Source organism: Macrosteles quadrilineatus, unplaced genomic scaffold (genome assembly GCF_028750875.1).
Source record: "Macrosteles quadrilineatus isolate MER2022 unplaced genomic scaffold, UCM_ALF_1.0 Scaffold_1__1_contigs__length_201487025, whole genome shotgun sequence".
NCBI lineage: Eukaryota > Metazoa > Arthropoda > Insecta > Hemiptera > Cicadellidae > Macrosteles > Macrosteles quadrilineatus.
The window spans coordinates 73,767,194-73,785,714 of NW_026542594.1; the positions used below are offsets into that span (position 1 = coordinate 73,767,194).

The window sequence follows — 18,521 nt, forward strand, 5'->3', positions numbered from 1 at the left end:
TTTTGGTATTTCGTTAACAAGTGGCACCTCGAGGGTGGACCCATCACTAACAACATATCCAAAAATCAAAACTACCTGGCCTTTTGCACAGCGACCCCGTATTTTTTTTTTACATATTTACTGGACTAATACCTAACCGGTACCTATTAAAGTTTAAACAATTAATTCAAAGTCAATGATTAGTCATTTCCCCGGAATTTTAGGGGTTCTAGCTCCATGCATGCACATGCACACAATAAATTTTAACTGATGAGTCTAAACTTAAACGCTTTGACTTTTAAATGCAATGATTTTTTAAGGGTACAGCTTGCTTACTTTGAGAAGAAGCATGTAGGTCTTGGTTGTTACATTTTAAAATACATCATATCTCTTAAATAAATGAGTGAAGAACATTACGTAAACCAATATTGAACAAAAAAACCACATGTAAAATTTTTTTTTTTATTACAAATAACAAAACCATTATAAAAATACTAAACTTCATTGTCATGCAGCTGTCTTAAATATTTTGACAAGTTATAGAACAAAAACCTGTAAAATACTTCTGTAAGAATAGATAACTGGCAGTAAAACTAAAATTTGTACTTCAAAAACAGGTACTGTAAACTTTGTAACAATTCAGTCAAGGTTTTTTTCAGGTCCAAAAGTTTTCAGCCAAGGTGCCAAGGACTAGGTGTGGTGGGTATTACCCACCACATTGACTAGGAGACTTAAGAGACCATCTTAAGATTGACTTAAGAGATCATCCCTATAAGGTGATTTGTAATAAGAAAAGTAAACAATGTAACTTAACGATGCCTTATTGACATTCTTATGAATGTATCGATTTTATAAAAGTTTCCATGGTGTAAGAAAAGTATCATAATAAAACAGTAATTATTATATTGAGATATAGTTTTAAGATATTAGAATCCTAAAAAAGACTATCTTTGGTAAATGACTAGTGTTTTAAGTTGAAACAATGCACTTAAAATACTTGAACATAATTAGTATGCTTCATCATCATTGATCATAAAATATGACTACTAAAAAATACAATCATCAGACTGTTTATATAAACATAAAAAAAACATAAGATAACAAAAAGCATAACAAACAAAAACATTTTTCCAGTGATACTAAAACCTGAGTATCAAAAAAAAACCTTTTTGGATGAATACTAGAACAGTCTTGAAGAAAACTTAAACAGAAGTGATTCCTGCATCTTCAACTCTTGAGCTCGTTTGAGCAACTTCAAAAGACAATAGTGATTCCTTGGCCTCTTCCTGTTCCTCAGATCTGCACTTGACTTTCAATCCTTGCAAAGAAGCAATGACGTCATCTACTCCTGGTGGATTTTCTGGCTGGGTCTTCAACTAACAAAAGCTTAATGTTAATATATTAGTATAACAACTATCTTTTCACAGTAACGCTGGACGTATGCTGAGACATCAATGTTAATCGTAGGACCCATTGCAAACCACTTTTTAAGAAACTTAAAGTAATGACTGTTCCCTCTTTGTTTATATTGGATTGCTTAATGTACATTAGAACTAATTTAAAACAGTTTCAAACTAATAGCTCTGTTCATAACTACTTTACTAGGCAAAAAAATTATTTAAGAACTGACCAATGTAACTATCAAAGGACAATTAATTCAACTTTTGAGCTGGGTAAAAGAATGTACAATAAATTACCGAACCATGTAAAGCAGCTAGATATGTTTATTTGTGTCATAGTTAGTTGTATTGTTTGTTTTTAGAAATGTAATGACGATGCACCAGTTTGATGTTACCTGCTGTAACCCATAAATGTTATGTGCAAATAAATACTTTGACTTTGACTTTTGACACAGTTGACACAATGCATGCAAGGAACAAGACAAGCAGACTAAGCAGTCGCCAAGATTGACAACAATAGTGACTCCTCTAAGTCTGATATGGAACTTTAATTCCTTTCCTAATTAAATGACAGTACGCTTAACATATTTTTTAACGGATTGCTAGTAGCTAAGAATGAACACAAAAGATGGGAAAACAAGTTTTGTATGATTGTGGTTAACATATAAGGCACAGACAGTTCTGGCACCAACTCAATTAGACGCTCGTTTGTTACCATCTTGCACCTGAGGCGTAAAATCTTTGCTACAAACTGATATGCCGGCCCAAGTGTGTGCCACAAACATACTCGCCAGTGCCTCAGCTTGCGCGCCTCCGTGAGGATAACGGGGCAGTTTTCTGCTGTGTGTTGTGCTGAGTGTGGTATGTCGCCTACTTCTCAGCATATGCCCAACCTAACCCTTCAATTCACATACAGGTATCCATGCATGTTACAAGAATAAGCCAACTTCATGAAAAAAAAAAAATTGGCTGGTGCATTGGAAACTGACGTTGCCAACCTGTCTAGCTGAAAATACTGTTCATATCACAGCGACTGCTGGTATATGGACAGAACATTGTTTTATTCATTCATTGTAAATGGATGATTTCAAATAAATTTATTTTTTATGAGTCTAGTTTTAATGGTGAGTAAATGAAATATTCTGCTTGTTGAAAATCTAAGTTACTATGGTTGCCATTTTAGGCATAATATCACATCAGTTCAACTCTCAATCTCAAGGAATTCTTACATCAAGGAGCCTGTGATCCTGTAAGATGTGTGCTAAACAGTAAGGTGCATAGAATTATTTAAGAGATGAAACAATATTCTTCTTTGTCTATTGATCTCTGTACTGACAACTAACTGTCTGGCTAATGAATAACATTTCTATATCTAAATTCAATGAGTATGCAGTTCTTGTTTTTAATTTAAAAATTCACTGCTGCTATTAATTTAACTGGGTCGCCGGAATTTTATCCCCCTGGAATTTTACTCCCTGGGCAAAGCTGACGTCACTATGACGTAGTAACCTGAGTGGCCAAAAGTTTGTTAGCGGCCGGAATTTTACCCCCGCGGATTTAGAAGTCTAATGAAAATAGCCAGAGCGTGATTAATTAGATTAGCGAAAAAAAAAACTGAATTTTACCCCCGTATTTTTACCCCTGGATTTTTACCCCCCGGAATTTTACCCCTGGCCGATTTTAGAATTTAATGATTGATTTTCTTATTTCTGTTTTTAATTAATTGTAAACATTTCATTATTTAATAGCCTATCTTTATTTATTTTTTTGTAAAGAAATGTTCAAAACAATTATCATTCAGTTGATTGTTTATACGTCATATTAACCTTGTTAGCGGCCGAAATTTTACCCCCACGGGTTTGAAGTCTAATGAAAATAGCCAGAGCGTGATTAATTAGATTAGCGAAAAAAAAAAACAGAATTTTACCCCCGTATTTTTACCCCCCGGAATTTTACCCCTGACCGATTTTAGAAATTAAATGATTGATTTTCTTATTTCTGTTTTTAATTAATTGTAAACATTTCATGATTTAATAGCCTATCTTTATTTATTTTTTTGTAAAGAAATGTTCGAAACAATTATCATTCAGTTGATTTTTTATACGTCATATTAACCAACTGTTGGCTTCAAAGATCGAATCCTAATACTAGAATCTCAAAATTAAAATTAAAAACCTGTTCGATTAGTTAATGTTACAAATAAATTAATATAGGCTACTTAATAATAAAATGTTTACTATTAAATTAAAACAGAATGAAGATAATTAATCATTCTCACTAATTTATATATCTGACCAGGGGGTAAAATTCCGGGGGTAAAAATCTGGGGGGTAGAATTCCGGGGGTAAAATTTCGGGGGTAAAAATCCGGGCCGTACACTCTAGGTTTTTATAATTTGATGTGTTCTGATTAAATTCACAACCGTGAAAATATACGTTTAATTCCGCGTTTAATCCATCGAGCTGATGTCGCGAAACTCAAAAGTTCGCGGCCGGAATTTTACCCCCTGGTTTGTGACGTCACGTTTGCCCAGGGGGTAAAATTCCAAGGGGATAAAAATCCGCTACCCCATTTAACTTTGGTGTTTTGTTAGATTTATATGAAAACCTTATTTATGTTCGGGCGGAAAACCTTGATTGGAATTACCCATTAGGTTATGGATAAAAGGTAAATCTTTCCAATAATCAATTACACAAACAGAACATTGATTTTATAGAAAATTACCAGACTATTTAGAAGAAATTATAAATGGCCTTGATATTAGAAACACAACATATATTTTACTGAACCACTCAATTAATTACATATTATCCATTAAAAGCTTGGTTCCTATATAAGAATAAAATTATATTTAGAATACATTGAGGGCTATTTAACTATTATTGAGACTATTAGTACCTTGGCAAAATGAAGATAGGCAACACCTCTATGTCCTTTCCAGGTGATATCATGAGGCTTCACACCCTTCTCTATGAGAGCATTCTTCAAATCCCGTACCCTCACTGTGGAGTCAATGTTGCTCACCTATAGGTAACCAAAGTATCTATTCAACTTTCAAGTGATTTGATTTGTTTGCAATACTATTATGCACATTTTAAATTAGATTCAAAACAAAATTATCAGGTTAGCTATTTTGAAAGTACAACGCTATGTTAAACATGTGTCACTAAAATCAAACACAAAAAATCCTCGTAAAAGAATATATATTGTTATTTTAGTGAATTTCCCTATAGGGAAGTAAGCTATTACCGTAGGTGGCATGGTAAGACCTAGATCCGGGACCAATTGACTTTTTTATTTTGATGTCCCCAGAGGCCAAAAACACCATTCGTTAAATTTTTTATATATGTATATATATATATATAGATTTATATATATATATACTTTTGTGCCCACCCGGTTTGGCAGTCAGTGCGCTGGTAATTTACTCGGTGTGGCAGTCACCCGCCCGAAAGCCAGTCAGCTCTCCCATAAGCCAGTCAGGTATGGCTTCCCGTGCACTTTATACGTATGAAAACAGCAAACCGGTGCTGCTGCCTGTGTCGATAAGCGTAACTGCAATACCAATGCGGAGACTGTCTCATCGTGTGTTCTATCGTGGAGTAGTGTAGCCAAGTACGGCACCCTACCCTACTTTGTAGCGGTAACACCCAGCGGTCTGTAACCTTCGTTTACTCCTTGTTACTATTTGTGTTGGGATAGTGATTAACTACGTGTTAATGTTTAAACATGTTCATACTCCAAATAAATATGATGCACCTCTAATAAGGATCGTCGAATATTAATTAATTATAATTGGTTGAATCTTGATCCTACCCGTTCATCATCTCATATTTTAAGTTATTTTATTTTTTTTTTACCTTCAGTTGAAATTTTAGTCAACTTCTCCTTTATACAATATTTTATATCCTAGTACAATATTTACAGTGTTTCCACGGACCGGAAATCTTGTCCGAGATACGGGAACTGTTTTTTTACGCAATTGCGTAACGCGAAGGAGTAACTATTTATATTACATATGACAACGATATTATTCTATCTGATAAGAATAGCCATGAAACTACACTCGAAAGATAAAAGATTTTTATAATAATTTTAATTTTACAAACAAACTATTACAGGAATTCTATTTTGGGACGGATGAATGGTAAGAAAGCAACAAAAAGTGGTCACGAGTGCAAATGTGGGGGGGAGGGGGGTACAATATAAAAAACGCCAGAAACGATTATTTGTTTACTTTTCAGATTCCTTATCAAATCTCTCTCTCTCTCTCTCTCTCTCTCTCATCCAGTATTCTGCAGAGTCAAATGTTTAACACGGTGTTTATAAGAATTGAATGGCCACACAATTTCGTGTTTTATTTTTTTTTTAAGTAATAGTAACTGGGATATTTATATATAGGCCTACCAATAAGTGCTGCAAGCTGTAATAAATGCTTCTGATTAATATCAAAATAAGTTATAATTTATTTTGTATAATACATCGGTCATTGAATACAAACCATAATGGGTTTTCTATTTGTAACTTTAACTTGCAAATACAGTAGAACCTCGCTTAACTGGAGTCGCATCATCATGATGCCTATATATTATATAACCTCACAAATCCCAAGAAAATGTTTTATGAACTGTGTTTTTCAGTCTAATATTTCGATATGAACGATATATTTAACTATTTACGGTAATTTTTATGTGCAGTAGGTTCCCAATTATTGAAATATTACAGTTCAGTTGACAAAAATAAGATGGAAGCAAAACGGAGAAATATCGATCAGTAGCGTCAAGGTCAAGCTATACGCTCGCACCTACAGACTGACAATCTTGCACTGACACTGACATACTGACAATCGTCTGCTCCTGTCTGCTGTCACAACACTACAATATTTTGTGGTTGTGTCGTTGGGTGATTAGTATGACAACTTGTGGATGGAGAGAAACCAAAGAAAGAATAGAGCAAAGAGAAATAATAAGAGGTGTTTTACATCATTGTTATATTTATCTTATTTTTATCATTGTTATTATTACCAGAAAGACTTAAGTACAGCACTATGATTTTATGGTGTTTTATGAGTTATTTAATATTTTTATAACCATACTTCTGTTCTGAAACATCATGTAGTAGTAGCCTAGGATGACTACGGTATCAGTAGTCTTCTAGTCTACATTTTCTTTTGTTTTGTTCTTTACGTGATTTATTGCTGTACAGTAAGCAAGTTTTGTTTTGTTTGAGTAAGCATACGGTGTAGTTTTTATTAGTGAACCAAGGTTAATGACTTAACATATCACGGTTGCGCAATACCTATTGTATTTTGACTATGTAAAATGCAAATTTATAATCACGTTAACGTCCATTTATATAGTGTCCCGGAACGGCATTGTTCCTGAGTAAGAAACATATAAATATCATATTTAAATTATCCAGAAGTCCTTAGTTACTCACACAGGAAAAAAAGTGTTAGGCCTAAATCATTTGAAACCTGTACATTACATATTTTTGGTCGAGTTTTAGACCACTGGACGACCACTAGTTAAAGTTAATTGTATTACAACAATCTTTATAGTAAGCAATATAAGCTTGAATCGGACTTATCTGCCTTCAGCTAATCCATCATATGATAGTACGTTAGAGAGTATGCCCATGCTGAAGTTTTACTTATACTTGAAGAATGACTTAATTTAGTACCAAGAAATAAATCACACCCCTTACATACACTGTGCTGTTTTAATGCTGTGTAGTTGATTGCTACTGTATTAACCTGTGATCGCATATTAATTCCTTCATTAGGGACGTATTTAAAAAAATACTACTTTTATTTTTTTAAATTTCTATGATTTATTTTTTTAAATTTCTATGATTTATTTACAATAAAAGAAATGTGTAAGATTAAAATAAATTAATGTGTTGCATTGTCCATTTAAAGTTACATCATAGTAAATTAAAATTCCACCGAAACTTAAACAATAAAAGCCGAAATTAGTTATAAAGAAAACACGAGTTTCCTTTATACATCTTTTACAATCGAAATAAACATACTGAGCCACGGCTCGGTCTCCCGGTACTTTTCATTTTAAATATTCAAATAAAGTCGATTATTTTAAATGTTTTATGAAACGTGACATGGCAAATTTCCACGGAACTTTTTTTGTCGGCCACTACTTTATTTTATTTTTTGGTCAGGTAAGTTTAAAAACAGTGGATTCTGTATACAAAAAGTAAAATGTTCTAAATCATATTTTTTAATTTTTGGCTTATGTGAGTAATTTAAATTGTACGAGAGGGGCTTCCTACCGTGCCGGGTTGCGCCGTGCGGGCATATTTTGATCCAGTGGCGGGTGTTTGGTGTTTTGAATAAGAATACTGAATTTCTCGTTTTAAGATCGTATCATTACAAATCCTATCATTTAAAGATTTGCTTACACTTACGAGAAATGCATTTTCCATTTGTAAATTTCTCAGGTAAAAATTTTATGAAATAACGTACATTATTGCGTTGTTTGACAACAAGTAGCTGGGGACCGAGCTTTGTTCGGGAAACTTTATCACTACACTACACTTTGAGAGTATTCCTTGGTCAATGTAATTTTATCCCAAAAATAATAATTTACGGTATTTTTTTTCTTGACATTTAAATTCTATTCAAATAATAATATCATAGTTTACTGAAATGATGAGATAGAAGAGTTTTTAAAAATTTGTTTGGTTCCCCTAAATGGCCCAAACTATAGAAATTGCCCAGTATTTTTCACGCTGAATTCAAAGAAGGCTATTAGCAGTATGAAAATCTTCCCACCTTCCTTCCTTTGAAGTATTAGTCACTGCAAGAACTTGGATTCGCTCCAAAACCAGAACCGAAACGTTTAATTTACCCTTAATTTTTAAAATGTAATAAGTTACAATTTTCTGGAAACTCAGGACACTTTCTGACTGAAAACAATTACGGTTGATCCTTGTTGGTGAGTACCAAAAAGGAACCTTAGGAATAAACATGGTTGTATATCCAAGTTTGGTTGTCCTTGATATTGCACTATTTCATTGACACTGACAAATTAGGGCTAGGCTGCACTATAAGTTAATTGCGTAAAAATAAATGTTTTTGTTACTGCGGACTTGCATTTGCTATTTTATATTCAGGTCGGATTTATTTAAAACTAAACATAACAAACTCATTCGTGGTCCAAAAATCCCCCTCTTCCAAGTAAGGCTATAACGGCACATTGCAAAACGAGAAAGTTGAAATTCTCAGAAGTCATCTGTATGTTCCTCTACCTCTGCGCGCATCCCTTGCAGTGATTCAATGGTGTCAGATTCATACCAGCTTGTCGAGCAACTCTGTCGAGTGCTTGAAACTGTGCAAATGTAGTCTTCTTCTATAGAAATAAAATTACAGTTTTGTCTGTCCATTGCGTAGAATGATGCAGTTTTTGGTTTTTTTTACGTTTCTAGGCTATGAAGGCTCTAACGAGTCTCATCTCAATTTCTGTCAGTCTGTCTTTCTGTCATTCTGTCTGTACCGACAAAATGTAAATTTACGCTGCCTACTCCGAGAAAACTATATTACCGATTATGATTCAAATCTTTTTCCTGCATTCACTGGATTGGTTATAGTGAGTTTGGCTATTAAAATATGGCCTCGCTACTTTGGAAATAAAATAACGAACCATCAAATTCTGCAGGTTTGCTTCGGCGGTGGTATTTCACTGTTAGTAGGGTAGTGATTAATATTAAAAAAGTATCACATTTTAAAACTTATCTTGCCTGCCATAGTTGGTAGATAATCAAAAATAGGATTTTTCAAGATATGTTTGGCCTACAGGATGTTTTAGCGAATTGTATCACTCAGTTTATACGTAAACTAAATTTACTCCCATGTGCCTATGGGAGTTTTGGTTTTTCTTTTCCGAGTTCGTTTGGCTCTTCCACCCGACCGATTTTCATGATTGAAGCCTCAAATTGAAGGTATGCACGCAGAGATTTCACATCAAGCATCGGCATATTGATATTTATTTATTTAATAATGGTATTTATTTCAAAACTGCGGGGCAGCATAGGTCCTCTAGTCTTATATATATGTATTTTAAAAAATTGGTTTTTATTTTCCGAGTTCGTTTGGCTCTTCTACCCGACCGATTTCCATGATTGAGGTCTTATGTTTAAGGAATGCTCGCACAGATTTCACATAAAGTATCGGCAATATTTATCTAATGTATTACTCCACCAAAAATATATATTTGATTTTTTTTTTATTTCTACTTCGATTTAAGATGCATTTCACCAGTTACAATTTTATCTAATCCTATATATTTTGGTCTAAGAACCTTCAGTGAAATACCGGCTTTAATTTAAGCTATTAGTTATTGAAATCGGACGAGTTTCAAGCAAACACAAGATGAATAACCAAAATAAAACTTATATTTCATAAGAGTTTTCTATGGTTAAAAACCAATAGTTCCACTATTATTTATGTTTTAGATTTAAAATAATCCGTGAATTATATTAATTTGAGCTATTAATCTTTGGCTTTAATTTTAACTATTAATCTTTTGAAACAGTTAAGTCCAAGATACTGTAGTATTACTCGATAAAAAATCTTAAATTTGACATAAATCGAAGGCATAGCCTATCTTTCAGTGGAGACCTAGGTTTCTACGTCAAATCGTTATCGTCAGTCCTGTTGTATCATACATTTGATTATTTCTAGGATATGCTAAGTTATTTTAAAGCTGCGTAGCAGCACGAGTCCGCTAGTTTTGTTTAAATTTCAAATCACACTTAATTTTATATAGTTAACCCTCTATCTAGTATTTGTCCAAAAAAGGACACGAAAAGTTGACGTGTGGGATAGCAATGTCATGTTTTTACATTTCGGACATTGGACAAAACAATTAAATATTGTAACCAGCAAACGGCCTCAAACCTTAAAAAAAAATTCAACGCTGGAGGAAACGTATTGAGAACATTTGGGTTTTCTTTAATCTACGGTATAATATAGTACGAGAGGTCGTCCAGTGGTCGAAACTCGACCAAAAATATGTAATGTACTCACTTCTCTATTTTCACCCCACACAGTAAATAAAACATGTGATTGGAGTTTCTTCCATTTGTTTTGATTTTCTGTTTATATTTCGTTGTTATTTCGTCACCAGCATGGCAACGCATAAAATCCATGTTAATTTTTTCAAATTTTCAATCTCATTTTTTGTGCTTATCTTTGAGCCTATTTAAATTTATAAAGGGATTCTGCACACCTACAGGAAAATTGCTTTCTAACGGTATGCGCAGATTTACCCCACGATGCACACAAGCTGAGAAAAAAGGTTTTAAAGAAACATGCTTGCCTATTAATATATAGATAGATAAAACATCTACCATATCCATAATAATGTTCTACCACTGCACCTAAACAGCAGAAAAAAGCAAATCACCAAAGATTCGCACAATATGACAAATTATTTATAAATCAAAAACAGTATATTTTCTGTGCCAGTAGTTAGACAATAGACAATTTTCTTTATTTGTGATTTCTTTAAGAAATACAATGGCGTCAGAGAAATTCAGAATGTTTAACATTTAGATTGTTTTAACAGTTTACATTTTCTTTTGTGTTGAAAGTTCATAATTGGTCAAAGAATTCCTTAAGGGAGTACACCGGTCGGTCCACAAGCCAGTTCCAGAGTTGCTGTTTGAATTGGTTTCCTGTTGCGTTCTTGAGGTTGTTTGGAAGAGAGTTGATGATTTTTCGGCCAATATAAGAGGGTTTTCTGCTGTATTGTGTAGTGTGGTGGATCGGAAGGTTGTAGTCAGCTGCTTTTCTGGTGTGGTAGGAGTGAAAATTCTCATTTCTGGGAAGGTTAAGTTTTTTTGTGTACAGGACAACTCCATGGATGTAGAGTGCTGTCACTGTTAGGAGCTTAAGGGATTTAAATGCTTCCCTGCAGCTGTCTAAGCGCTCAAGGCCGGAGAGTGCCCTGACAGCTTTTTTCTGGAGTACCAACACTTTGTTGAGGTTTGCTTCTGATGTTCCTCCCCAAGATATTAAGCAATACCTTATATGCGATTCTATTACAGCATAGTAAGCTGTCTTAGCTGTTTCCAGACCTCCTATCCATTTCATCCTCTTTATTACATGGACACCAGATGCAAGTTTTTTTGTCAGGTTGTGTATGTGGTCGTTCCAGGAGAGGTCTTCATCAATTGTCAGGCCCAGCAGTTTTGAGTTTTTTTCAACGGTTATTTCCGGAGTTTCTTGGATTTGTTCATGTTTTCGGCTGAAATTTAACTGGGTTGTTTTTGATGGATTAATGGCCAGGTCATTTTGAAGGCAGTACTGCAGTGCTTTGTTTGTTGAGGATAAGATGTTGGAGTGTAATTCTTGTGGTAAGTCGTGCATAAATAGAAGGGGGTGCATTAGGGCGGAGGGAAATTGTCCAAGGCTAAAAGATTTGTTTATTATGCTGACAAGTGGGGCTGCCAGTTGTTCGGCACAGTGTTTTACAACTTTTGATGGCACTTCATCTACTCCACATGACAGCTTTGATTTCAGTGAGGCTATTGTTGCTAAGACTTCTTTAATAGTTGTAGGAGTTAAAATTAGTGGCTGGACATTGCTTTGTGGTAGAAATAGTGGATGTGTAATTTTTTTGTTTTTGAATTGGCTTCTGTTTTTCTCTAAAGTGGAGTCTGCTATTTCTGCAAAATATTGGTTTAGGTGTTCAGCAATGTCAGTAGGGTTATCTAATATTTTCCCTCTATTTCCAGCTGCAGATTTGGTTCTTCCTTCTGTTTACATTGTTTTTCTTTGTTGATGATCTCCCAGACAGCTTTGGATTTATTATCAGCACTTGTGATGTATTCTGCAGTGGCTTGTCGCTTGAGGGACCTGAGCTTTAAATCATATGTTTTCTTTTTTTCCGACATTGTTGTTTTATCATTTACATTTCCGGTAAGCTCGTATCGGTGTAAGGCATCTAGAAAATCTTCTTTTAGTATTTTGACTTCTTCATCATACTGAACCTTAATTTTCTGTCCTTTCTGCTTGGCTCTTATTTTTTTGATAGGGCAGGCATGGTCCAGTATGAGCCTTACAGTCCTTTGGAATGCAGAGTATGCCTCTTCAGCATCAGGGGCATTGTGCACCTTTATCCAGTTTTCTTTGGAGAGTTCGTCTTTCATGCTATCCAGGTTTTTTATTGAAAAAATTCTTTTTTGTGACATATCCGTTTTAGCAGTAACTTCACTCTGTATTTTTAGGGTACATGTTTGGCCTGTGTGATCTGCTATTCCAGCGTTAATTATAGCGAAATCTATAGCATTATCATGTGTATTCGTACAGATACAGTCTATAGAGGTTCTTGAATGGTTAGTGATTCTTGTCGCTGGGAGTGGTAGTCTTCTAACTCCAAAAGTTGACAGTTCCTCTTCAAGATAGTTACTACTGGCATTTTCAGTTAGCCTGTCTATATTGATATCGCCCATTAATACAACGGTCTTGGTGTCAGCTTGAAGTGACTCCAGAACTTCTGATAGGATGTCAATGGCTAACCTAGCTTGTCCCCCTGGTGGTCTATACATACCAAGTAAGTAGAAGTTTTTGTTCTTTATCCTTATTTTCACTAATGCTGCTTCAAAAACTAACTCTAAACTTTGGTTGGAGATTTCTATTTCTTCTGCCTTGATAGCAGCAGTTTCCTGGATATAGATTGCAACTCCTCCCATTCTATGCTCATCTCTGCAGGAATATGTGACTAGGTTGTACCCACTAATCTTAGTGAGTAATAACATATCTGAGCTGAGTCCATGTTCAGTAATCACCAAGATAGTGGGTTTGAGTTCACTCATTAGATGATTTATTCTTTCAATCTTTTTCCTAAGACCTTGAACATTTTGGTGAAAAATTGTGATGAGGTTGTTTTATTTTGTGTAATAACTAAATTTCCCTGATTATCTCTTCTTTGTGCTTTGGGGTTTGTGTTTTGGTTGTTGTCATTCAGGGGGGAAGTTGATTCTATGTTTTGTTGTCTGTTTGTTTCTTCACACCTAAAAAATGGTTTAGGGTCTGATTTGAGTCTTTCAGTATTGATTGGTTATGTTGTTTACATTGTGGTAGCTTATGGTGTGAGATCCCATTTATGTACTCCATGTGTTGGTTTAAAAAGTCTTCAAGTACAGCTTTCACGCACAACTCAGTTAATGCGTGATTGAACTTCAAACAAACAAACACACAAACTTTCACATTTATAATATTAGTAAGATAAGATGTATTAATTAAATATTAATTACTAGCTGTGTGCCCGTTCTACGCCCGGGGATCCTCTAGTGGACAGTTGAAACCTTCCTAAATAAAGAAAAACTATTGGTTTGCATATTTTCAGATATGCTGGCCAAACTATTATATACAAACAAATACAGTATCTGACAGTTTCAAGTAAAAAAAATGCGTAGTAGATCTATGAGGGGTACACTTCCACATCTGTTGGCACAACCAACTAAATGAGTAATATTGATTATTCGATTGTTTAATTTGATATATCGTTTGGTTAATTAGGTTAGGTTAACCTTACCTAACTAACCAAACGATATATAGATAAAATACTATACCTCAACCTCGCCATTAAACATTCAGGTTGGACATTTCACTATCAAAGAGGTGCTCTTGTCCTGTCCGTACGGAACACTGAGTAATATGCGCTACCAACTTATTAATAATTGTTTAAGCCTACGAACCCAAGAGATGGATAATTGGTCTATTGGACGTATGGTCCAGCAAGCAGCACATAGCGTTGAGAAAACACATTAGAAATACGATTTGAGCATAATCCGTAAACCTCTGTTACAATCACCCACTGCAGTTGTCTCCAAACACTTTACACAATCACCATTGAAGTGCCCTCAACGAGTTGAAACCTTATATGTAAGCTATTGGTAACGCTTATGTAAAAAATGTAAGTTTCCCAGGCATATAGAACACTGAGTCAATGTCTTTTTCCCGGTTATCAACCCAAAACTCAATAGAAATTGTATACACAAAGAAGCTCTATTTTTTATTTACGGTTACCCTACACATTATTGCACTTGCGATTAATTAAATCCGTTATGTAAGGAAAAACGGTTTTAATCCAACTTGGTTTGGATTTGCTTTTGAAACTTGATCTGAAATGATTGCGGTATTTGTAAACAATATTCAATGTAAACATATCAGTGACAGCTAGAGAAAAATAATCTTGATCCGAACAGCTGTTCGCTATTTCATATGATGATTATGTGATAAACATTGTGAGAAAACTTGACAAAAATCGCACAAAATTGGGTTTTAAACGTCCGTAAGTTTTTTTACAAAGTAGTGAGGCCATATTTTAATAGCTAAAGACACTTTTGCCAATCCAGTGAATACATTAAAATGATTCGAGGATCTTGATAGGTACTCTCGTTTTTCAGGAGAAGGCCGCGTAAAATGGCCTTTGGACCGTGACAGACGGAAGATAGACAACAACGGAATTGAGATAATAATTGATGATTGAGATAATAACGGAATTGAGATGAAACTTTTTTTTGGATTCTTGAATGTTTAAAAGGTAAAAATAATCTAAAAATTGATGATTCTGAGCAATGTACAGACAAAACTCTAATTTTATTTATATAGATTAGTACCTGTGGTGATTTTTATTAGAAATTTATTGAAGTAAATAAACAGCAAAGTTAAAAACCATCCGACCAGTGTTTTTATTTAAAAAGTACGTAGGCCTATTTGATTGGCTTTGATTCTGAACTAAAATATCTATTTCCTGATTTATTTTTAGTTCCTGGTTTCGAAACATAATTTGGCAAAACAATTATTTATTCATTAAACAACTTGATCGAAAAATAATTTCTAAACATTGGAGGACAATTAAAAAACTTTTGAATTCTAATAAACCTAGCTGCCGTACCTGTGTTTTACATCGGAGAGGATTTTGAAGAGAAAAAGTTTGATACACGTCACATATTTCAAATCCCACTCCAAACACGTCATGTTAATACGTTTACTTCCTTAAATTAAGAAAGTCACAATCTCCAATTAACAGGCCCGTAGCAAAAGTTAAAAGTTCCACAAATCGAATCGTTTCTACCTTTTGGACCGCAAAATCAAAGCACTGCATTGACAGCATTTACAGCTGACTTCGTTAAACATTCTGTTATCTACATTCTTCAAAAATGTAAACATTGTGAAACTTTGGAATCCCATGGGGCGTAACTCAAAGAAAACACATTAAATGTAAACGGTATATTTGTTAACCAGGTACAGGGCTACCTCTTAAATTGATATGGATAATAAATCAAAAAATAAATAAATAAAAGTTGATTGATTATGGGCTCTTACAAGGAACATGATTTAATTAAGTAACCACACATCACTGAGTCTATATCTTCATTCTTTCTTGTAAAAATCGCTTTGATTGTGGCTATATAAAATAGGGAAGTAAGATTTCACTGTACAACGAGCTCAAAAAGCTCGAGAACCAGCAATAAGATGGAAATAACCGGCAGAACCTTTAACCATCCACTGGCTTGCTAGTCGCTACCCCAGGTCGGTCGGTAGCCGGGTAGCCGGGGTAGCCCATCAATGGAACCCGTTAGGCCCGCCCCAACCTCTCGCCGCAAGAGAGACAAGAATTTTGCCTTGTTCCACGCACCTTTGATTGTTTGAGGCGGGAAAACTATTTGTGTGCAACGGCCCGCGCAACACAGGATATTGTTTTTGTATTGGTTGGCCTTTTTCCAAGACGACCGTGACCGTTAACTTATTTTATGGACTCCCTTGGAGAATAATTCAAAACTACAAAGAACATTTCTAATCCCACAGTATACTAGCTATTTAAATTATAAACACTTTGGTTTTTGAAAAATATTTTTGGATGATAAATTTTGCAGCTATTTGAAATCATCCAAGATGGCCGCTTGTCTCCAAGGACTCAATAATAGGCCTAATTGTGCGACTATAAAGCAACTTCCCACTTTGCGCTTGCGAATTAGTTCGGTACATATTTGTATCCACAGTTGCCAGGACGACTATTAAGACGACCAAAGATTACATTGAAATTTAGGTATTTAATCTGTAGAATAGTAATTGTTAAGTAATCTGGAAGACAACTAATTAAAATGAAGTGCGAAAGATGGGTTATGAGAGTGCTCAATGCCTGAAGCATAATCCGTTTGTTTGAGGTGCGAATTTTCAAGCTTGTAGAACAAATAAATATCACAAAGTAGAAGGGCAGGGGTGAAAGTGACTGAAGTGACAGGATACCCGGTGGATTTTCAGTGACTGGATTCCAGTGGTACGCGGTAAAATATATAGTGACTGTCTTAGCAGCACAAATTTTATGTGACTGGCTTTCCCATGCAAATGCGGTGGTGACTGCATTAGCATAGCATTTTTTACGTAATTATATTTTAGTATTTTTAAGAAAAAAAGAGATATATACGTTCAGATATGTCTAGGCTTAAGATATTTACCAATATATATTATATATATATCATAGTCTTGAAATATATTGGGGGGTGCAACTGACTGACTTCCAGTGTATATTTTATGTGACTGGCTTCCCGGGCGCGGCCGTGTATATATATTTATGTGTGTGTGTGTGTCCATGAACGCAATAACTTGATTCTGTCCGATTTTGATGAAATTTGGTTTAAAGGTGTAAAGCAGGATAAACTTGAATGAGTTCGCGAACCAGCATGATCGGACTATGGGAACGGGGGTTTATGGGGGATTTTATGGGATACAAAAATAGGTTTTTCCCAAATTTGACCCTAAAAACACAAAATTTCACAATTACTTTCCAAACCATTATGTAGAGCTTAAAGAAACAAATAATTTAGTATATTGAAGCGTTATTATGCGCCTAAGGGTTACGGAGAAAATTCAAAAGAAATTGTAATTTTAAAATTCCCATGTTATTCTTATGGAGATTAAGTAAACTGTTGTAGTTTGCTTATTTTTATTTATAAACATATTTTGATCAAATTTGGAAAATACATTAATTTCTTACTAAACTACAGTACCTATTAACATTTTACATTAAAAAACACTTTTTTACCCTCCCTGTTGCAGCAAACCTAAGTACTCGTTAAACTAATTCTATTTAAATAGGGAATAAATGTGATATATTTAAGGAGACATTTTAGTGTAAATCCAATGAGGCAAATGGAAATCCGCTTAGTCTGCAGGTTTGCTGCGGCGGTGGTATTTATAATATGTTTATATATATCAATCATTATATCACTCAAGTGTACCTTGACGCTGAATTCCAAGGGTACCCTTCCCCTGAGAAACCGGCGGTGCATTCTTTTTCTAGGTTGAGGCTTTGTTTGGTTGAGCTGATTTTCTTTATTATCATTGTTTTGCTTCCTGTCTAACTTAGTCTCAATATGTTCTCTGTGTCCATTTGTCATAACCTGGCAACATAACAAAATCCATAGTAGAATAGAAATACTAAAATTACTAACATACTAAGAAACTAAACACAACCTCACAGATGCTACTGATTGGATTGTATACAAAATTATCTTAGCGTCTATATTTTAATAGAATTTGTTGGATTTTTGTATTCATCTGAACTTTTTCAAGTTTACTGTAATTGTTTACATCAAAACAGATGGCCATTATACAATTTTGTTTATATCCATATGAAAAAGGTGTTATTATTACAATTAATTGATAACTTGATGATATTATCACGTAAAAATAGATAATTTTCAACTTAACTCAGAGCAATAGAAAACTGTACATTAATTCAAGTATTTCTCGGATTTTGAAGTCACGGAGTGACACTGGCTGCTAAGTATTGTAGGAACTCACTAAACCAAATTTTCAAAAAGTAAGATTAGGCCTTCTTTAGCCTTCTAGGTTTCCTATGGAGACGTAGGCTACAAATTGATCATCAGCAGGTGTCTAAACCTAAATATGTATCAGTTAACATCCGTACTGATACATTCAAAATTAAATGTAACACTAACTATCCACCTTACAGAAGTTTCTCACATTTAGTATTACCCAATTAAATCTATTATTTTAAAAATAACCTTCAAAAACATATACGAGGTCTGTTAAAAAAGTATCCGACCTTACTTTTTCTCTAGCAATCCAACAACCGCATTGAGCTGCTC

General features: G+C 34.4%; 1 protein-coding gene across 2 annotated transcripts in view; it reads right to left on the reverse strand.

Moving 5' to 3' along the window:
* Nucleotides 1–428: 428 nt before the first annotated feature.
* Nucleotides 429–18,521, reverse strand: part of LOC128983597 (methenyltetrahydrofolate synthase domain-containing protein) — a 75,803-nt gene continuing 57,710 nt past the window's right edge. For both annotated transcript variants that reach the window (XM_054402942.1, XM_054402941.1), the window contains exons 8-10: nucleotides 17,649–17,810; nucleotides 4,278–4,403; nucleotides 429–1,355 (exon numbers count right to left, since the gene is read on the reverse strand). In XM_054402942.1, the coding sequence (XP_054258917.1) occupies nucleotides 1,182–1,355; nucleotides 4,278–4,403; nucleotides 17,649–17,810 (462 nt within the window). In that variant the 3' untranslated portion in view covers nucleotides 429–1,181. The remainder of the gene's footprint in view (nucleotides 1,356–4,277; nucleotides 4,404–17,648; nucleotides 17,811–18,521) is intronic.